Source organism: Mesocricetus auratus, unplaced genomic scaffold (genome assembly GCF_017639785.1).
Source record: "Mesocricetus auratus isolate SY011 unplaced genomic scaffold, BCM_Maur_2.0 Super-Scaffold_4256, whole genome shotgun sequence".
NCBI lineage: Eukaryota > Metazoa > Chordata > Mammalia > Rodentia > Cricetidae > Mesocricetus > Mesocricetus auratus.
In genome coordinates, this window is record NW_024429182.1 from 43,328,502 (window position 1) to 43,345,796 (window position 17,295).

The following is a 17,295-nucleotide window of genomic DNA, read 5'->3' on the forward strand; positions in this document are numbered from 1 at the left end:
TCTTTCTTAGTTGTGTCTTTGTGTGGCTTGGGTATCAAGGTAATTGTAGCCTCATAGAAAGAGTTTGGCAGTGAGCCTCCTGCTTCTATAGTGTGGAATACTTTGACGAGTATTGGAATGAGCTCTTCTTTGAATTTCTGGTAGAATTCTGCACTGAAGCCATCTGGGCCTGGGCTTTTTTTGTTTGGGAGACTTTTGATGACTGCTTCTATTTCATTAGGGGTTATAGGTCTGTTTAGATTATTTATCTGTTCTTGATTTAGTTTTGGCAAGTGATATCTATCCAGGAAATTGTCCATTTCCTTTAAATTTTCAAATTTTGTGGAGTACAGATTTTCAAAGTATGCCCTGATGATTCTCTTGATTTCCTCAGAGTCTGTTGTTATGTCCCCCTTTTCATTTCATCCCAGGAATGCAGGGATGGTTCAACATTAGAAAATCTATCAATGTAATCCACCATATTAACAATCTGCGAAAGAAAAACCACATGATCATCTCACTAGATGCTGAAAAAGCCTTTGACAAAATCCAGCACCCCTTCATGATAAAGGTCCTAGAGAGATCAGGGATAACAGGAACGTACCTGAATATAATAAAAGCAATATACAGTAAACCAACAGCCAACATCAAACTAAATGGAGAGAAACTCAAAGCAATTCCTCTAAAATCAGGAACAAGACAAGGCTGTCCACTCTCTCCATATCTCTTCAATATTGTACTTGAAGTTCTAGCTACAGCAATAAGACAACAAAAGGAGATAAAGGGGATACAAATAGGAAAAGAAGAAGTCAAACTTTCATTACTTGCAGATGATATGATAGTTTACATAAGTGACCCAAAAAACTCCGCAAGGTTACTCCTAGAGCTGATAAACACCTTCAGCAATGTGGCAGGATACAAGGTAAACTCAAAAAAATCAGTGGCCCTATTATATACAGATGATGAAGTGACTGAGAAAGAAATCAGAGAAACATCACCTTTTACAATAGCCAAAAACAGCATCAAATATCTGGGGATAATGTTAACCAAGGAAGGGAAAGACCTGTATATCAAGAACTTTGTGTCTTTGAAGAAAGAAATCAAAGAAGATACCAGAAAATGGAAAGATCTCCCATGCTCTTGGATTGGTAGTATCAACATAATAAAAATGGCAATCTTGCCAAAAGCAGTCTATAGATTCAATGCAATCCCTATCAAAATTCCATCACAATTTTTCAAGGACCTGGAAAGAACATTAAGCAACTTTATATGGAAAAACAAAAGGCCCAGGATAGCCAAAACATCCCTATACAATAAAGGAACTTCAGGAGGCATCACCATACCTGACTTCAAGCTCTATTATAGAGCTATAGTCCTGAAAACAGCTTGGTATTGGCACAAAAATAGGCAGGTAGACCAATGGAACCGAATCGAAAGCCCTAATTTTAACCCACACACCTATGAACACCTGATTTTTGACAAAGAAGCTAAAACTGTACAGTGGAAAAAGAAAGCATCTTCAACAAATGGTGCTGGCATAACTGGGTAGTGGTATGCAGAAGACTGCAGATAGATCCATGTTTATCGCCTTGTACAAAACTTAAGTCCAAGTGGATCAAAGATCTCAACATACATCCAGCCACACTGAAACTTTTAGAAGAGAAAGTGGGAGATACTCTTCAACGAGTTGGTACAGGAGACCACTTCCTAAACATAACACCAGTGGCACAGGCACTGAGATCAACAATTAACAAATGGGACCTTCTGAAACTAAAAAGCTTCTGTAAGGCAAAGGACACAATCAAAAAGACAAAAAGGCAGGCCACAGAATGGGAAAAGATATTCACTAACCCTACATCTGACAGAGGGCTAATCTCCAAAATTTACAAAGAACTCAAGAAACAAGTCTCCAAAACACCAAAGGATCCACTTGAAAGGTGGGGTACAGAGCTAAATAGAGAATTCTCAGTAGAGGAGGCTAAAATGGCCAAGAGACACTTAAGAAAGTGCTCAACATCCTTAGCCATCAGGGAAATGCAAATCAAAACAACTCTGAGATACCATCTTACTCCTGTCAGAATGGCTAGAATCAAAAACACCGAAGACAATTTATGCTGGAGGGGATGTGGAGAGAGAGGAACATTCCTCCACTGCTGGTGGGAATGCCAACTCATACAGCCTCTTTGGAAATCAGTATGGAGATTCCTCAGGAAAATGGGAATTAATCTACCACTAGACCCAGCAATGCCACTCTTAGGCATTTATCCAAATGAGGCAGGTTCATACAACAAGGGCATCTGCTCCACTATGTTCATAGCAGCATTGTTTGTAATAGCCAGAACCTGGAAGCAACCTAGATGCCCCTCAACTGAAGAGTGGATAGAGAAAATGTGGTACATTTACACAATGGAGTATTACTCAGCAGAAAAAAACAATGGAATCTTGAAATTCGCAGGGAAATGGATAGCACTGGAAGAAACCATCCTGAGTGAGGTAACCCAGTCGCAAAAAGACAAACATGGTATGTACTCACTCATATATGGATTTTAGATATGGATCAGGATAGTGCCAGTCTGCACTTCCACAGATAGAGAGTCTGGGAAACAGGAAAGAACCTAAAAGATATGCATATATGCATAATACTCAAGAGAAGAGGATGGAGACAAGATCCTCTGAATGGATGGGGAACAGGGCGAGGGGGGGGGGTAGTGGGACCTGGGAAGAATAGAGGGGGTAAAGAGGAAGGGAGTTGGTCATGGGGGAACAGGAAGTTGAGGGGGTGGGGGTAGAATAGGGGGAAGAGGGAATCATAGGATCGAAGACAGATCAGGCACCAAAGTGACCTCGAGTGATCTAAAGGTATAACATCAATTGGCAAGCTAAGCAATAGTGGAAGGACCACCTCGAATGCCCATTCCTGATAATGAACTTGATGTCTATAACTATCCGGGAGCCTTCATCCTGGGACTGATGGAAGCAGAGGCAAACACACAACTAAGCACTGAACTGAACCCAAGGAACCCAGTGACAGAGAGAGAGGAATGATGAGCAAATTGGCAAAGAATGGGCTGGCAAAACCAGCAGAGACAGCTGATCTGAACAGGGGAGTGCTCTTGGACCCCAGACCGACAGTGGGGAGGCCAGAATGGGACTGATCTGGACCCCCCAAATGTGAGTGTCAGTGAGAAGGCCTGGACAACCTATGGGGCTCTGAGCTGTGGATCAGTGTCTATCCCTGGTATACAATCTGTCTTCATGTGCCTATAGCACAAAGAGAGATGCTCTCTCAGCCTGGACTCTTAGGGGAGTGCCTTGACCCTACCAAGAGTAAAATGATAGACTCTAGACATCCCCTACGTGGAAGGATTTGGCAATAGGGTGGGAGGGAGGGTGGAAGGGGAGTGCGGGAGGAGGGGAGGGAGAGGGAACTGGGATTGACATGTAAAACAAGCTATTTAAAATTTAAAAAAATTAAATATAAAAAAAAAAGAGTTTGGCAGTGAGCCTCCCACTTCTATTGTGTGGAATACTTTGAGGAGTATTGGAATTAGCTCTTCTTTGAATTTCTGGTAGAATTCTGCACTGAAGCCATCTGGACCTGGGCTATTTTTGGTTGGGAGACTTTTGATGACGGCTTCTATTTCATTAAGGGTTATAGGTCTGTTTAGATTGTTTATCTGTTTAGTTTTGGCAAGTGATATCTATCCAGGAAATTGTCCATTTCCTTTAAATTTTCAAATTTTGTGGAGTACAGATTTTCAAAGTATGCCCTGATGATTCTCTGCATTTCCTCAGTGTCCGTTGTTATGTCCCCCTTTTCATTTCTACTTTTGTTAATTAGCATGCTCACTCTCTGTCTTTTGGTTAGTTTGGACAAAGGTTTGTCTATTTTGTTGATTTTCTCGAAGAACCAACTCTTTGTTTCATTGATTCTTCTCAAAGTTTTCCTGGTTTCTACTTGATTGATTTCAGCCCTCAATTTGATTATTTCCTGGTGTCTACTCCTCCTGGGTGAGTTTGCTTCTTTTTTTCTAGAGCATTCAGCTGTGCTATTAATTCTCTAGCGTGAATGTTCTCCAGTTTCTTCATGTGGGCACTTAGTGCTATTATGAACTTTCCTCTCAGCACTGCTTTTAGAGTGTCCCATAAGTTTGGGTATGTTGTGTCTTCATTCTCATTGAAGTCGAGGAAGTCTTTAATTTCTTTTTTTATTTGTTCCTTTACCCAGGGATGGTGCTATTGTGCATTGTTCAATCTCCATGAGTTTGTAGGGTTTCTGCGATTTGGGTCATTGTTGAATTCTAATTTTAGTGCATGGTGGTCTGATAAGATAAATAGCTATATGCAGCTATCAGTATAGACCTAATCTGTCTGTTTCTTTGGGTAAATACTAAGGAACATAAGTGGTAGATTATATATTAAATGTATAGCTTTTGTAATGAACCAACAAACTCTTCCAGCGGTTGTATAATTTTTCTTCTTTTTTCTGGAAATAAATAAGATTGCTTATTCTGCATCCTTGCCAGCATTTTGTTAGTGTCTGTGCTTGTGTTGTTCTAATAGGTATATAATGGCAATTTGAATATCCCCGAGGATATATGATTTAGGGAATCTTTTCATGTGCCAGTTTGTCATGGCTTTTTGGTGAGTGCTATCTGCTAAGTTCATTGACTTTTTTAAAATTATGGATCAAATTAAGTAGTTTAACCTAAAAGTAGTTCAGAGGACATACATTTATGTGGTGTTCTCCAGCTCATAGGAACTTGATTGTGGTGCACTATGTGACATTTATCTCTAAGTCTTCAAATTTGAATGTGGAGGATTGTGTCACAGTTATCTCTTGGGTCACCCAAAGCTAGTGTGGTGAATTATGTCACAGTTATCTCTTGTTCTTATGAGTGTGGTGGAGTGTGTCACAGTTATCTCTTTAGTCACACAAAACTGAGTGTGGTGGATTGTACCACAGTTATTGCTTAGTCACACAAAGATCATTATATATAGGTGTTAAATTTTTGTTCTGTTATGTTAAAATTATATTTTGTTCTTTTGCCCCCAAAATAATTTTCTTTGATTATTGGAAAGAGAAATAAACCAACTGGATAGTGTTCTCTAGAAATCCAGAAGTTGTAACACAAATAATAATGACACAGAAACTGATACTGGGCTTCCATGTTTCAAGCTGAAGATCAGAAAAGCAAAGCAGCGTGCCTGTAGCTCTTAGTTCTCCCTCAGCCTGAAAGGATGGTCCTGTCCTCGGTGTGGCTGAAGAATAATTCTTCTAACGTGACTAGCTCCTGTCTTATATACCTCTATAGAGCTGGAATTAAAGGCATGGAATCCTACGTTCTGAGATATCCTTTGTATGAGCTGTTTCTCTTTTACACTGATTCAATATTGCATAGCCTTGGGTGGCCTTGGACTTACAGAGATCCATCTGTCTTTGTCTCCTGAATCTTGGGATTAAAGGTGTGTGCTACCACTGCCCCAACTTCTTTCCAAAGCTAACTAGTATGGCTGGCTTTGCATTCTGATCCTTCAGTAATCTTTATTAAATCATAAATAATAAATTATCACAAGTCGTTGTTAATTTTTTGTTTATGCTTTTTTTCTTTCTCAAAGGCAAAGCATAAGTAAATACTTGCAAGCAAGAAGCATTATGTACCATCATTACAATACCTTTTCCTAAAACAGTTCGTTCTTATTTTTAAGGAATGAGTAGCAGAGTTTTGTGAAAAGCAAATGATCTGGTAAACAGCTGTTCAAGAAGCTAGTAAATGTGTAAATGAAGTGTAGATCTTAAGGTTGAAAAATATAGTTAATACCTAAAATAGGAAGCTGGTTCATGTGCTCTTAGTTTTTACGTTTGAAGGCTTGCATGAACATTGTGCTATATTTTCCTCTGCAAGAACAGTGTAATTAGTTTTTAGTCCATTTTTAGCAGTCATAAATTGGTAATGTAGCATGAATTCTAATTAGTCTTAATAAAACCCCAGAATCAGCTATTGGGCTGAAAGCTGAAGGATCAGAGAAGCAGAGTAGCCAGCCACAAGAGAGTTCTTACCTCTATAAATGCTAGGACCAAAGGGGCCATCCTTTATTTAGATTGTCTTCTCATACTACTTCAGACTGACTTCATTGAGCTCCTGTCTCCTCCTGCCTTATATTTCTGTCTCCGCCTAGCCATATCACCAATTTCCACTTTCCTAGTGCTGGGATTAAAGGCATGTAATCACAAATGCTGGGAACACCTTTGTGTGAGCTCCATTTCTCTCTTAGACTGAGTCAATTTCATGTGGCCTTGAACTAAAGCAGATCTGTCTCCCCAATGCAGGGATTAAAGGTGGTTGCCACCACTGCCTGTCCTCTATGGCTAGCTAGTGTAGCCAGCTCTTTACTCTGATTCTCAGGCAACCTTTATTTCTTAGATCGTTAAATATCACTACATGATGATAGTTTTAGAGGCTATACAGATATCTCTTCTCATGCAGTTCTCATAGAATATCTTTTTAACATAATCAGTAATGTAACTAGTAAACTGCTCTGTATTGCTAAGACTGATTTTTATCTAGAATGTAGAGAAATTTAACACTTTCTTGATGCATCTAAACAACTGACATTTTTAGAGATACTCACTGCTGTCTTTCAAGGCATTGCTATGACTTAGTTCTAGAATTCTTAATGCTTTTTTATTACCACTAAAAGTGATTCTGGTTCTTGAACAGCTTGCTAGTTTTTGTTACTGGCTTGTCTAGATGTAGGAAGGTTTGAGATTTTAGTGTTTAAGTACAAAGGAAGGATACATTGTATGGAGAAATGACACTTTTGAGTTTAAAAACAAAGAAAGGACCTTAATGAGTAGAGTCTAAGGAAATGTTTTTCAATCATAATTAAATGCCTTCATTTATCGTAGTATAAATTTCCTACCAAGCAATAATCCTTAAACTATTTTTAGATGAAAACAAGAAACCAATTTATTTGGTTACCACCCTGGATAACACAATGGAAGATTTGTTAACATTGGAATTTGTAAGGGTAAGCAGTTTTGATTTCACCTAATGGGCATGTAAATATGCTATTGAAATTTATAATTTAGTGTCCTTAATCCTTACTCTAATGTAACTATGTCAGTTCCTCTGTTTTAAAGGTCTTTTTGTTTTGTCATTATTGTTCTGTAGTCTTGATTCACAAATACATTATACGGCACACAAAGTATCCTGTGTTCTGAGAAGAAGGACCTCTAGCCTGACATTTTCAACCAGACTATTGAAAAAGAAACAAATGTTTAGTGTTGATGAAATTTCTTGTTGTATGGGTGCAAGAGGATGAACTCACTTCATTTCTATCATTGTATGGTTACCTGCTTTTTAAGTGTTAACAGCTCCATTCCATTTATATTGACTTATAATGTCTTTTAAAATTTTACTAATCTTCTCTATGTACTGACTGACTTCTGAATTTGGCATTGTGTATGTTTTAATAATTATTTTGTAATGGTTATGCCAAGAGAATATTACCATTACTTAAGGCCATTTTTGCTTCCATGATTGTTGGAGATTTTTAAAGGTTTTTTTTGTTTTATTGGCATCAGGTTTTAGAATATATAAACTCTAAAGAAAATGAATAAAATAGTTGTATTATATGCATATTAAATGGATTACTATTCAAAAAGGATAAATCATGCTATTTGCAACATTATCAGTTTACAGACCATAATGTTAAGTGAAATAATGTATTCATGGAAAGAAAAATACAAGAGGATCTTACTTATATGTGGACTTGAATAAAATTGAACTCATACATTTGTAAAGGAAATGGTGGCTGCTGGAAGATGGGACTACCATGAAAGGATAGAATGAGGAACTGTTGACAAAAGGAAATAGTTTTAGATAAGAAAGGGAAATAGATCTGGGATCTCTTGGATAACAGAGTAACTGTAGTAAATAATAATGTATATTTCCAATGGTAAATTTCAAATGTCTTGCAACAATAGATGGTATGTAAGCTAACTGATGGATACATAAGTTACAGTAACTTAAACTTTTTACATTTTTACATGCATTCATCAAAAGATCTGGTAGTGTACCTGTAAACATACAGTTATGTCATTGTCAAAGACCGTGTATGAATATTTGGAAAGAAAAGTGTTTGTGTGCTTCTGGATAATTCTGTCATAATTTTTTTTTCAAATACTGGAAAAATAATGAAGAACCATTCAGAGCTTTTTGAGGACCAAATGATTGTTCTCTATACTTGATACTATGAAACATTTTTTTTTGCCAGATAATAAGACAGTATATAATGTTAATTGAATACTTGCTATATACTAGAGAAGTCCATATTTAGCACATTTTGTTAAGCCTTGTTCTGGTCAAATAGTTGCTTGTTTGAGTAAATATATGTACATATATAGGTGTGTGTATGTATGTAACATGCTAATCACCTCATTCATAGTTAATTTATGTATAGTGTATAACTCTTGAAAATTTACAACTGTCATGCAATTGTAAACATAGCATGTCTTCCTAACATATTCTAATAGATACATTTTCTCTTGGATAGGCTGAAAAAAATGCACCCAATTTAAAAAGTGCCTATAACAATGTTTTACAACTTATTAAGGTATGCGTATATGATTATTTATTTTCAAAATAGAAACTGTATTTCTATGTCTAGATGTCTTATCAGTAATTTTTTTGTAATTAAAATTGTAAGATTCCTGGGGATAAAACTGAATATTTTAAATCATATGTTTTATACCACAAAATATACGGCATTTTAAAAGACTATCCAATCAGATGTTTTTTTGACCTAGTACTAAAATCAGTTTTGTTCCATAGGTGAATTTTTCCTCTTTGGATATTCATTTACATACTGAAGCACTTCTCAATACCATGAATTATCTTAATAATACCCTTCCACAATTAGGGGAACAGTCTGTCCCAGTGTCTGTTGCAGAGACTGAAGACAAAGGAGATATCATTAAAAAACTTGGTATATTTCTTTAAAACTTAAGGGTTTTTTGTTGTTATTGTTTGGTGTTTTTAGGTTGTTTTGGTTTGTTTTGGTCACTAATTAGAACAGTAATTTTAGACTCTGGTGATGCTTTTAATTAGACAAATATCTAAAATGATTCATCATATACCATTGTTAATTTTAGAGAATAGTGATGAAGGAAAAAGATTACTGCTAAAGAAAATATGTTTATTATGTAATAGATTTGAGTTGAAAGTTAGACAAATATATGATTTAGATTAAAGTTGATATATTATTTTAGGTTAGAAAACTAACTGACAACATTTGAGTATTAGCATGTTTTTTTTTTTTTAATCAGAGTACACATTAAGATTTGAGATCCTTCAAATCCAAATCTTCTCGAGTGTAATGGTATTGCTCAAAAACCTGTGATTTTGGAGCATTTTGTAATTTTGAATTACAAATACTCTCAGTTACTATTTAGAACTGTGGGTATTTGTGCTCTGTATAATGATAATTATCTTAAAGATTCATAGTTATTGGCTTAATTTCTTAAACGCTTAGTCACCTTTAAGAGCAGTCTGATTTGTTTTTGTTCTCATTAGATAATTCATTTTTAGAGTTCTCAATTCAGTAGAGAATGTTTTCTCTTTGCTTATATTTGAATTGTATATCTGATGTTATAATTATTTGTGGTGATATTTTAGCTGTCTAGGTGTAATGTGGTAATTACTAAACCTTTCTTTGTGTTACAATATGATTTTTGTTTTGTAGCTTTAAAGCTACCCACGAATGAAGATATTATTACCTTACAGCTGTTGGCAGAATTATCTTGTTTACGGATTTTTATTCAGGATCAGAAAGAAAACATTTCTGAAATTAAGATTGAAGGTAATACCAGCTCATAAAAATACATTTAAAATCATCACATTGAAGATGAAGAAAAGCAATTATTCTTGTTTTATTCCCTTAGGGCTTGATTCTGAGATGATTATGAAGCCATTAGTCACTGAAATAAATGCAAAACTAAGAAATATAATTGTGTTAGATTCTGATAAAATGGCTGTATACAAAAAGGTGAGTTTTTAAAATTATTTTTACTGTTATTTCATGTGCATTGGTGTTTTGTGCATTAATGTCTATGTGAAGGTGTCAGATCCTCTGGACCTGGAGTTACAGACAGTAGTGAGCCGTCATGTGGATGCTGGGAAGTGAACTCTGGTCCTCTAGAAGAGTAACAAGTGCTTTTAACCATTAAGCCATCTCTCCAGCCCTGAGATTTTATTTTTATTAAGTCTTAATATATCATTAAATGTGTAATTTTCATATTAGTTATATAGGCAATATCAGGGTTTAGAGTTAAACGCAATTGATTTTTTTTAGTTTTGGTATTTAATATTTATGTGACCCTTTCAATTCCTAATCTAGTCTTTTATTTATAAAATTAAGATTATAATAATTTTTTTAAGTAAATAATGCTCCAGGAACAAATAGGCGTTGTATGTGGTTGGAGGAGGGGTGTTGCTAATAATGCTTCTTTTAAAAACTTGTAAAAATGAAAGTGTTCTATTCTATTAAATATCCTGAATTGCCTATTTCAGATAATGTTATTAGAAGGTGTGATACATTTCAAGTGTATTATCTTGGATGCTTACCAGTCTGCATATCTGTTAAAAATAAGAGAATCTTTTGAAGTGATAGAAATGGCTAGATATTTTGTTAGTAATTTTCGAATAATAAGGAGTTTGAGTGATGTATTGAAGACAATGATGACAAAATACTGAAGTATAAGATCAGGAAAACCTGAAGTGCTCTTTTAATCAGGAAGTGAGCATTTAGAGTTTGACAAGAAGAAAGAAAATTCTGTACATGACTGACTGGTCCTAGTGTATTATCATCAGGATTATTTAAACTTTTATGTATTTGTTTTTATTTTATGTGTAAGAGTGTTTTGCTTGTATGTTTGTATATATACTGCATGCACATATTAACAGTGTGTCTTATGCATCATGGAGTTTGTGCTGCATGCATGCCTTGTGCCCTCAGAGGCCAGAAGAAGGTGATGAATCCCTTGGAAATGAAGTTACTGATAGTTATGAGCTGCCATGTGAGTCCTGGGAATTGAACCCAGGTCCTCTGGAACAGCAGTGAGTGCTCTTAATTGCTGAGCCATATCTCTAGTTCTGTCATCATTATTGATATAGTCGTCAACTGATTTTTATGTGAGAAATAAAAATTATATTTATACATACATATGGATCAATAAAGGGTGATATAGCACAAAAGTCTCCAAATATGCATGACTTTATAGAAACAAGGAACAAGATTATTAATAATAGTGACAACAATTTCCAAAGTTGTTATTTGTTCCTCTGTTACTTTTACTTTATGATTTATAGTATATATAGGAAAATGAAGGATAGAGCTTAAGTTTTTCTTTTTCTAAAATGTAATGCTCACAGAAATAAAACTGTCTACTAAACGCTATACAGATAGCAACAGAAATGAATTATATCCCTGGACATTGATTTTTCCTTCTGTATTTTATTTTTAAAATATGGCCAAATTAATATAGCTTAAAAGAGGTACAGATTGAAAAGTCTCTTTCTCCTGTTGTCTTGCTCCATTATCATTTTCCTTTAATTTTCTTTGGATTCCAGTATAGGTAATTTTTTATACGAACTATTCATTGACTAACTAGAGCATTATAAGTTGTTTATTTTTGCTGTGTATTAAAATGTTGTCATCATTATTATGTGATATATACACTATTGATTGGGTTGGGGTGTTATTGATAAACTCAAATCATTACTGTTACAGATTGTAACTGTTAGACCAAGTCATTATGTACTAGAACAGAATTCTTCATTTGCAAGTTTATTGCTGTTAAGTACTATAATTGCTGAAGACTAAAAGCTTCTGGCTTATCTGATATTTAACTAAAATAAAAATGTCTTTTATATAAAGACATTTTGATTATTTTTTTAAATCTGGTTTTGAGTGCTTGTTAATTCTGGGTGACAAATATAAATGTAATTTTAATTAGTTTTCTCTGTTTCTAGATTTGTTATCAGGTTAATTATGACTTCATAAAATTAATTGAAAAACATTAGGTTATAGTTTTCCCTTACCCACCCTCGACACTCCCCTGGTAGTCTCTCTTTAATTCAAACTATTAAAAAGCACTTATTTGCTGTGACTGTAAGAAAATTTCAGCCTCAACTTCTTGATTCCCACACTGAAGGCAACTTTGAATTACAACCCTACCCATATCTAATATTTACTGACTTCTGGTCCATTGGCTAGATCATGTGGAATGCCTTCCCTTTTGTACCCTGTCAAACTTCACTGAAAGTCATTGTTTCCCTTTGTCCTTGGGAATTGATGCCTCCTTTCCTTCAGGATCCTGCCATGCCATTCACAACGACTATCTTTGTAATCAAACTCCTCTTTGGGCATGAAGGCTAGGCCCTCTCTCTTCTGGGCTTGATCATGGTTGCTGTGACTATCATGTTCCATCTATTTCTGGGTAAAGATCTTCTAGAGAATAATTCATGCCAGCTACTTTCTTCCAGAAATTTGTGTGAAATGTTTGCTATTTTGTTTTAAATGTTTGGTATGCATCAACAATGATTGTGTATGTTTAAGCCTGGGGCTTAATTTTACTTTTTTCCTACATGATAGTTTCTGCTACTGCTTACTGATAACTATTATTTTAATTCAAATAGTTATAAATCCCATATAGATCTGAATATTGTTTGTAGCTTTAGGGCTACAAAAATTGAAGCACCTAAAGGTTTACTGGCTAAGGTCACTTAGCTGGTAGAGTTTTATCTGGCAGCCTAAATGTAAGTTCCAGGAATTCTGGGTCTTTTTTTCAATTTTATTCGTGCCTTGTTTTATTTAGTTTATTCTGTTACTATGATAAAGTTCTCTGTACAAAAATATTTTGGGAAGGTAGGGTTTATTTCATCTTATGCCTCAAAAATTATAAACCATCACCAAAGGAAGGCAAGGCAGGAACTCAAGCAGGAAACCTGTAGGTAGGATAACACATGATGAACAAGTCAGTAAGTAGTGTTTCTAGGTCCTCCATGGTTTCTATTTTAGGGATCCAAGTCACAGTAACAAAAAAAATAATTAATATGCTTCCTTTCCCTCAATATATCCATCAAGTTTGCGTGCATCAGGAACATGGGACAAGAGTCTTCAATATGAAGGAAAGAACCAAATGTGTAAAAAGACAAATTTCTGTGGGATAAGAGTACTGGGAAAGCCAAAATGTTAGCAGGGACCAAAATCCCAGCAATATAGCCTCAATTGCAGACTTATTCCTACAACTGAAGAAATGTAAATCAGTGGTGTAATGCTTAGATTTGAGCATGTTGGTACACATTTAATTCCAGCAATCTGGAAGCAGAGCAGGCAGATCTCTGAGTTTAGAGCCAGCATGGTCTTATATAGCACATATCAGACCAGCCAGGGCTACATAGAAGAAAGGGAATGCTGATACTCAGTTGGCTTTCTTATTTTTTCCTTTCTATTCAGTCAAGGACCCTTGTCCATAGGGATGGTCTTACTAAGCCATTTAGTTAATTTTTGATCCCTACAAACTCAGAGTTTCAGAGTTGTTCCTCACTAATGTCCAACACACCCCCTTCTGTCTGTCTATCTCTCTCTTCCCCCTCCCTCTTCACCTCTCTCTTACTCCCTCCCTCTTATCCCCCTCCCAATTGTGGTGGTGGCACATCATGACAACCATGTTGAAGTCCTGGAGAAAACTTGCAGGATTGCTTTCACTTCACGATGTTTGTTCTGAGGATCAAATTCAGATCATCTTCCTGACCTTGTCCTAGGCATTTTTTTAGTTAGATATTGACTGTTTTATTTTGTCTGTAAAAGATACCTGATGTCACTAGCCAGAGTACCTATGCTTTGTGGGTCTCTTCTGCCCTGATAAACCAAAATTAGGAAGGATATTGTTAGTCTTCTACACAACTTCTTTCACAGTTCTCACAAGGAAAGAGATCAGTTGGGAACATGATTGCTGGTTTTACTTTATTTTTTTCTTACTCTTTTTACGTAACCCATTTCATTTTTAAAAATCCTAAAATGACATATTTTTTCTCATGCATATCTGTATCTGTTCCATGGGCATGCAAGAACATCCTTATATATTCATAATACAGTGATCCAAACACTACTGTAGCATGCTGTAAGCTCCTAGGGTTCTAGTACGTACCTTGTCTATTTCTTTCTTTTTTTAAGTTTTCATTTTTTTAATTTAAATTAGAAACAAACTTGCTTCACATGTCACTCTCCCTCCCCTCCTCCCCCACCCCCGCCAATCTCCCCAACTCCCCCAGACAATCCCCCACTTGACTCTCCAGAGAGGGTGAAGCCCTTCATGGGGGATCTCCAAAGTCTGTCATATCATCAGGCCCTGCCCCATGTGTCCATGCTGAGAGAGCATCCCTCCATGTGGAATGGGCTCCCAGAGTCCATTTAGATGCCAGGGATAAATACTGATCTAGTACTCTAGGCCCCAAAGATTGCCGAGGTCTCCTCAGTGGCATCCATATTCATCAATTCTGGAACAGTCTCATGCTGGCCACTCAGCTGTCAGTCTGGGGTCCATGAGCTCCCCCTTGTTCAGGTCAGCTGGTTCTGAGTGTTTCACCCGCCCGGTCATGGCCCAGGCATTTTTAACTGGTGAAATTGACACCTAAAAATAACCATCCCAGAAGACTTTGACAGCCAGGTGATATGAACCGTTTCATTTCTGGCCAAGCATTCTTTAGTCTCAGAAATGGGATGCTCTTGAGGACCTGTTCTTCCTTGGAGCATCTTGATTGCTGTGCTTCTTGACTCCTAGTAACCCTGAATGAATACCTCATTGAACCCAAGCTAAAGAGGACTTCTTGTGGTCTGCTCTAATGACCGCTTCTTGTCCTCCCTTATGTAGAATTTTCTTTGTCCTTATCTCTAAGATTTTGTATCTTTACCTGGACCTGAGGTCAGCAAGGTTTATTACCTCTCTTTTTGGTCAGAGAATAATTCTGGTGATACTTTGGGCCTTTGTAAAAAAAATTAACTGATTTATTTTTATGTTATGGATATTTTCTCATGTCTTTCTGTCTGTGTACCATGCCCATGCCTGCTGCTGAGGGAGATCAGAAGAGGTTGTTGGATCCTGTGAAATGGGAGATAACAATCATTTTTGAGCTACCATTCCGGTGCTGGGAATTGAACTCCAGTACTTTAGAAGAGTAGTAAGAGCTGGTAACACGGAGCCTTCTCGCCAGTGCTTTTCCTTGTATAGGATTGAAGTGTTTTCATTCTTCCAGAACCAATACCAAGTAAAACCCTAATTTCATTCAGACTTTTTTCTTTATACATTCTCAAGAGAGGATAACAAAGTACCTGCAACTGAGGAGGTACTGTGTTTGTAGTTTCCAGGGACTTTGTCTCCAACACTGGTGTCCAGTCAGCCTTTATTTTTTAACTGAATTGTTCTTCCGTAACTTATGTGGTATTTGGTATCCCTGTCTCTTGAAATCTTGTAATTTTCTCTCCTTGAAGGTACCTGATTTCTCTTGGATGATAGAGTACTTTTTGTTATCTTGTTATTTCATATTTCTAGTAGTGTCAAGAAAAAAATTATGATAGTTCATTAGCTGTTTGTCAATTTTAGGCTTTGAAATGGTCTACTCTCTAACTCATTGCTTCACGTTCAAAAGCCTACACTCTTTCTTCTATTTTTCAGCCTTCAAAAGTCTCTAATATACTTTTGCTTCTTGGGAACTGTGGTTGATTTCCTTGGTGGTTTTTCAATCCCTTCTAGAATTTAAGAGTTAAGTTAACTATAAACTTTAAGTTAATACTCTGTTACAAATTTAAGAAAAAAATAGTTTGTTTCTTATACTTTTAACTGATTGTTATAAGCTACAGAGGTGTAAAGTGTAAGTCTTTCCTCTCTCCTACCCTGCTGTTCTTCACTAGTAGTTAAGATGATTCTTAACCAACTAATGAAGAACGGAAAGTTTAAAATTATGATATTCCATTAAAGAATATGAAAAAAAACTAATGTCCTCAGACCTAAAGAAATAAGACAATGAGTTCAGATAAATTGTGCATGTGGTGTGTTTTAGCTGAAAATTACTAAAGACATTTATATTATGACTATAATTGCAAGGCAGAAAATTTAAGTGAGATGCATATCTATTCTCCTCCAATAAAAACATAACACCTAGTCAAGATAGACCTACTTACTTTCATGACCCTTGACAACAAAAAAACATGTTAGGTTACAAGTTCTAACAAAATAATTGGAATTGTTGTCTCACTGACTCAAGTACCAGGAAGATTTTCCAAATGCTAACATATTTTATTATTATTTTGCTTTATTTTATTTTGATCTTGGGTACACTACTTCAAAAATTAATTATAATATTTGGAATTCTTCTCTCGTTAAGGCTGTTTATATCACTGGAAAAGAAGTTTTCAGCTTCAAAATGATTTCTTACATGGATGCCACTGCTGGATCTGCATATACAGATATGAATGTCGTTGATGCTCGAGTTAATTTAACTGTTGGTTGCATTGAAGTAGTGTTTGTCACAAAATTCCTATATTCTATAATGGTAAGTATTTTAATAAATTATTTTTAATTCTAGGTAGAAATTGCTGTGTTAAGCATAGAGACCCTATCTCAAAAAATTATTCATGTATGAAAATTTCAGACTGTATACATAAACAAATACACATATGTATATCTCTGTAGAAAAAACAAAACAAAACATGGTCTCTTAACATGAAAATGGCTGGCCTGGAACTTGTAAGTAGATCGGGTTGGCCCGAAACTTACAGAGACCCACCTGCCTCTGCCTCTCAAGTGGAGGGATTAAATGTATGTGTAGCCATGCCTGCCTAATAAAAATACATTTTACAAATTAACTTTGTCTTACTTGATGTGACCTTTAAAACTGAAGTTTCCATCTATTTTCCCCAAAAACTTTATTGTACAGCAAAAGCAAAGATGAACACTTTTTAGAAATGTTTTGAAATTTTCATGATTGTTATATTTACATCATTTTCATTCCTTCTTCTCCCCTCTCTAACTCCTTGTATGTTCCCTTTCAATTTCATGACCTCTTCTTTATTATTGTTACTGAAGTGTGTGTGCATGTTTTTCTGTATCTTTTTGTACCTGAAGAAATCAGATTCTTCTCTCTCAGCAGCCATTGATTGTAGCTCTTTGTCTAAAGGTAGGGCTTTGTGACAATCCATATCCACATTGGCAGGCCAGCTGGGGCTCTTCATTATGCAAGTCTTATGTAGGTA

At 35.8% G+C, this 17,295-nt stretch overlaps 1 protein-coding gene across 4 annotated transcripts in view; it reads left to right on the top strand.

Moving 5' to 3' along the window:
• The window catches only part of Vps13a (vacuolar protein sorting 13 homolog A), a 170,575-nt gene that overhangs the window by 58,571 nt on the left and 94,709 nt on the right, over positions 1-17,295 (top strand). For all 4 annotated transcript variants that reach the window (XM_040746689.1, XM_040746703.1, XM_040746695.1 and 1 more), the window contains 6 exons: positions 6,932-7,011; positions 8,539-8,598; positions 8,817-8,970; positions 9,727-9,843; positions 9,926-10,029; positions 16,428-16,595. In XM_040746689.1, coding sequence (XP_040602623.1) covers positions 6,932-7,011; positions 8,539-8,598; positions 8,817-8,970; positions 9,727-9,843; positions 9,926-10,029; positions 16,428-16,595 — 683 coding nt within the window. The remainder of the gene's footprint in view (positions 1-6,931; positions 7,012-8,538; positions 8,599-8,816; positions 8,971-9,726; positions 9,844-9,925; positions 10,030-16,427; positions 16,596-17,295) is intronic.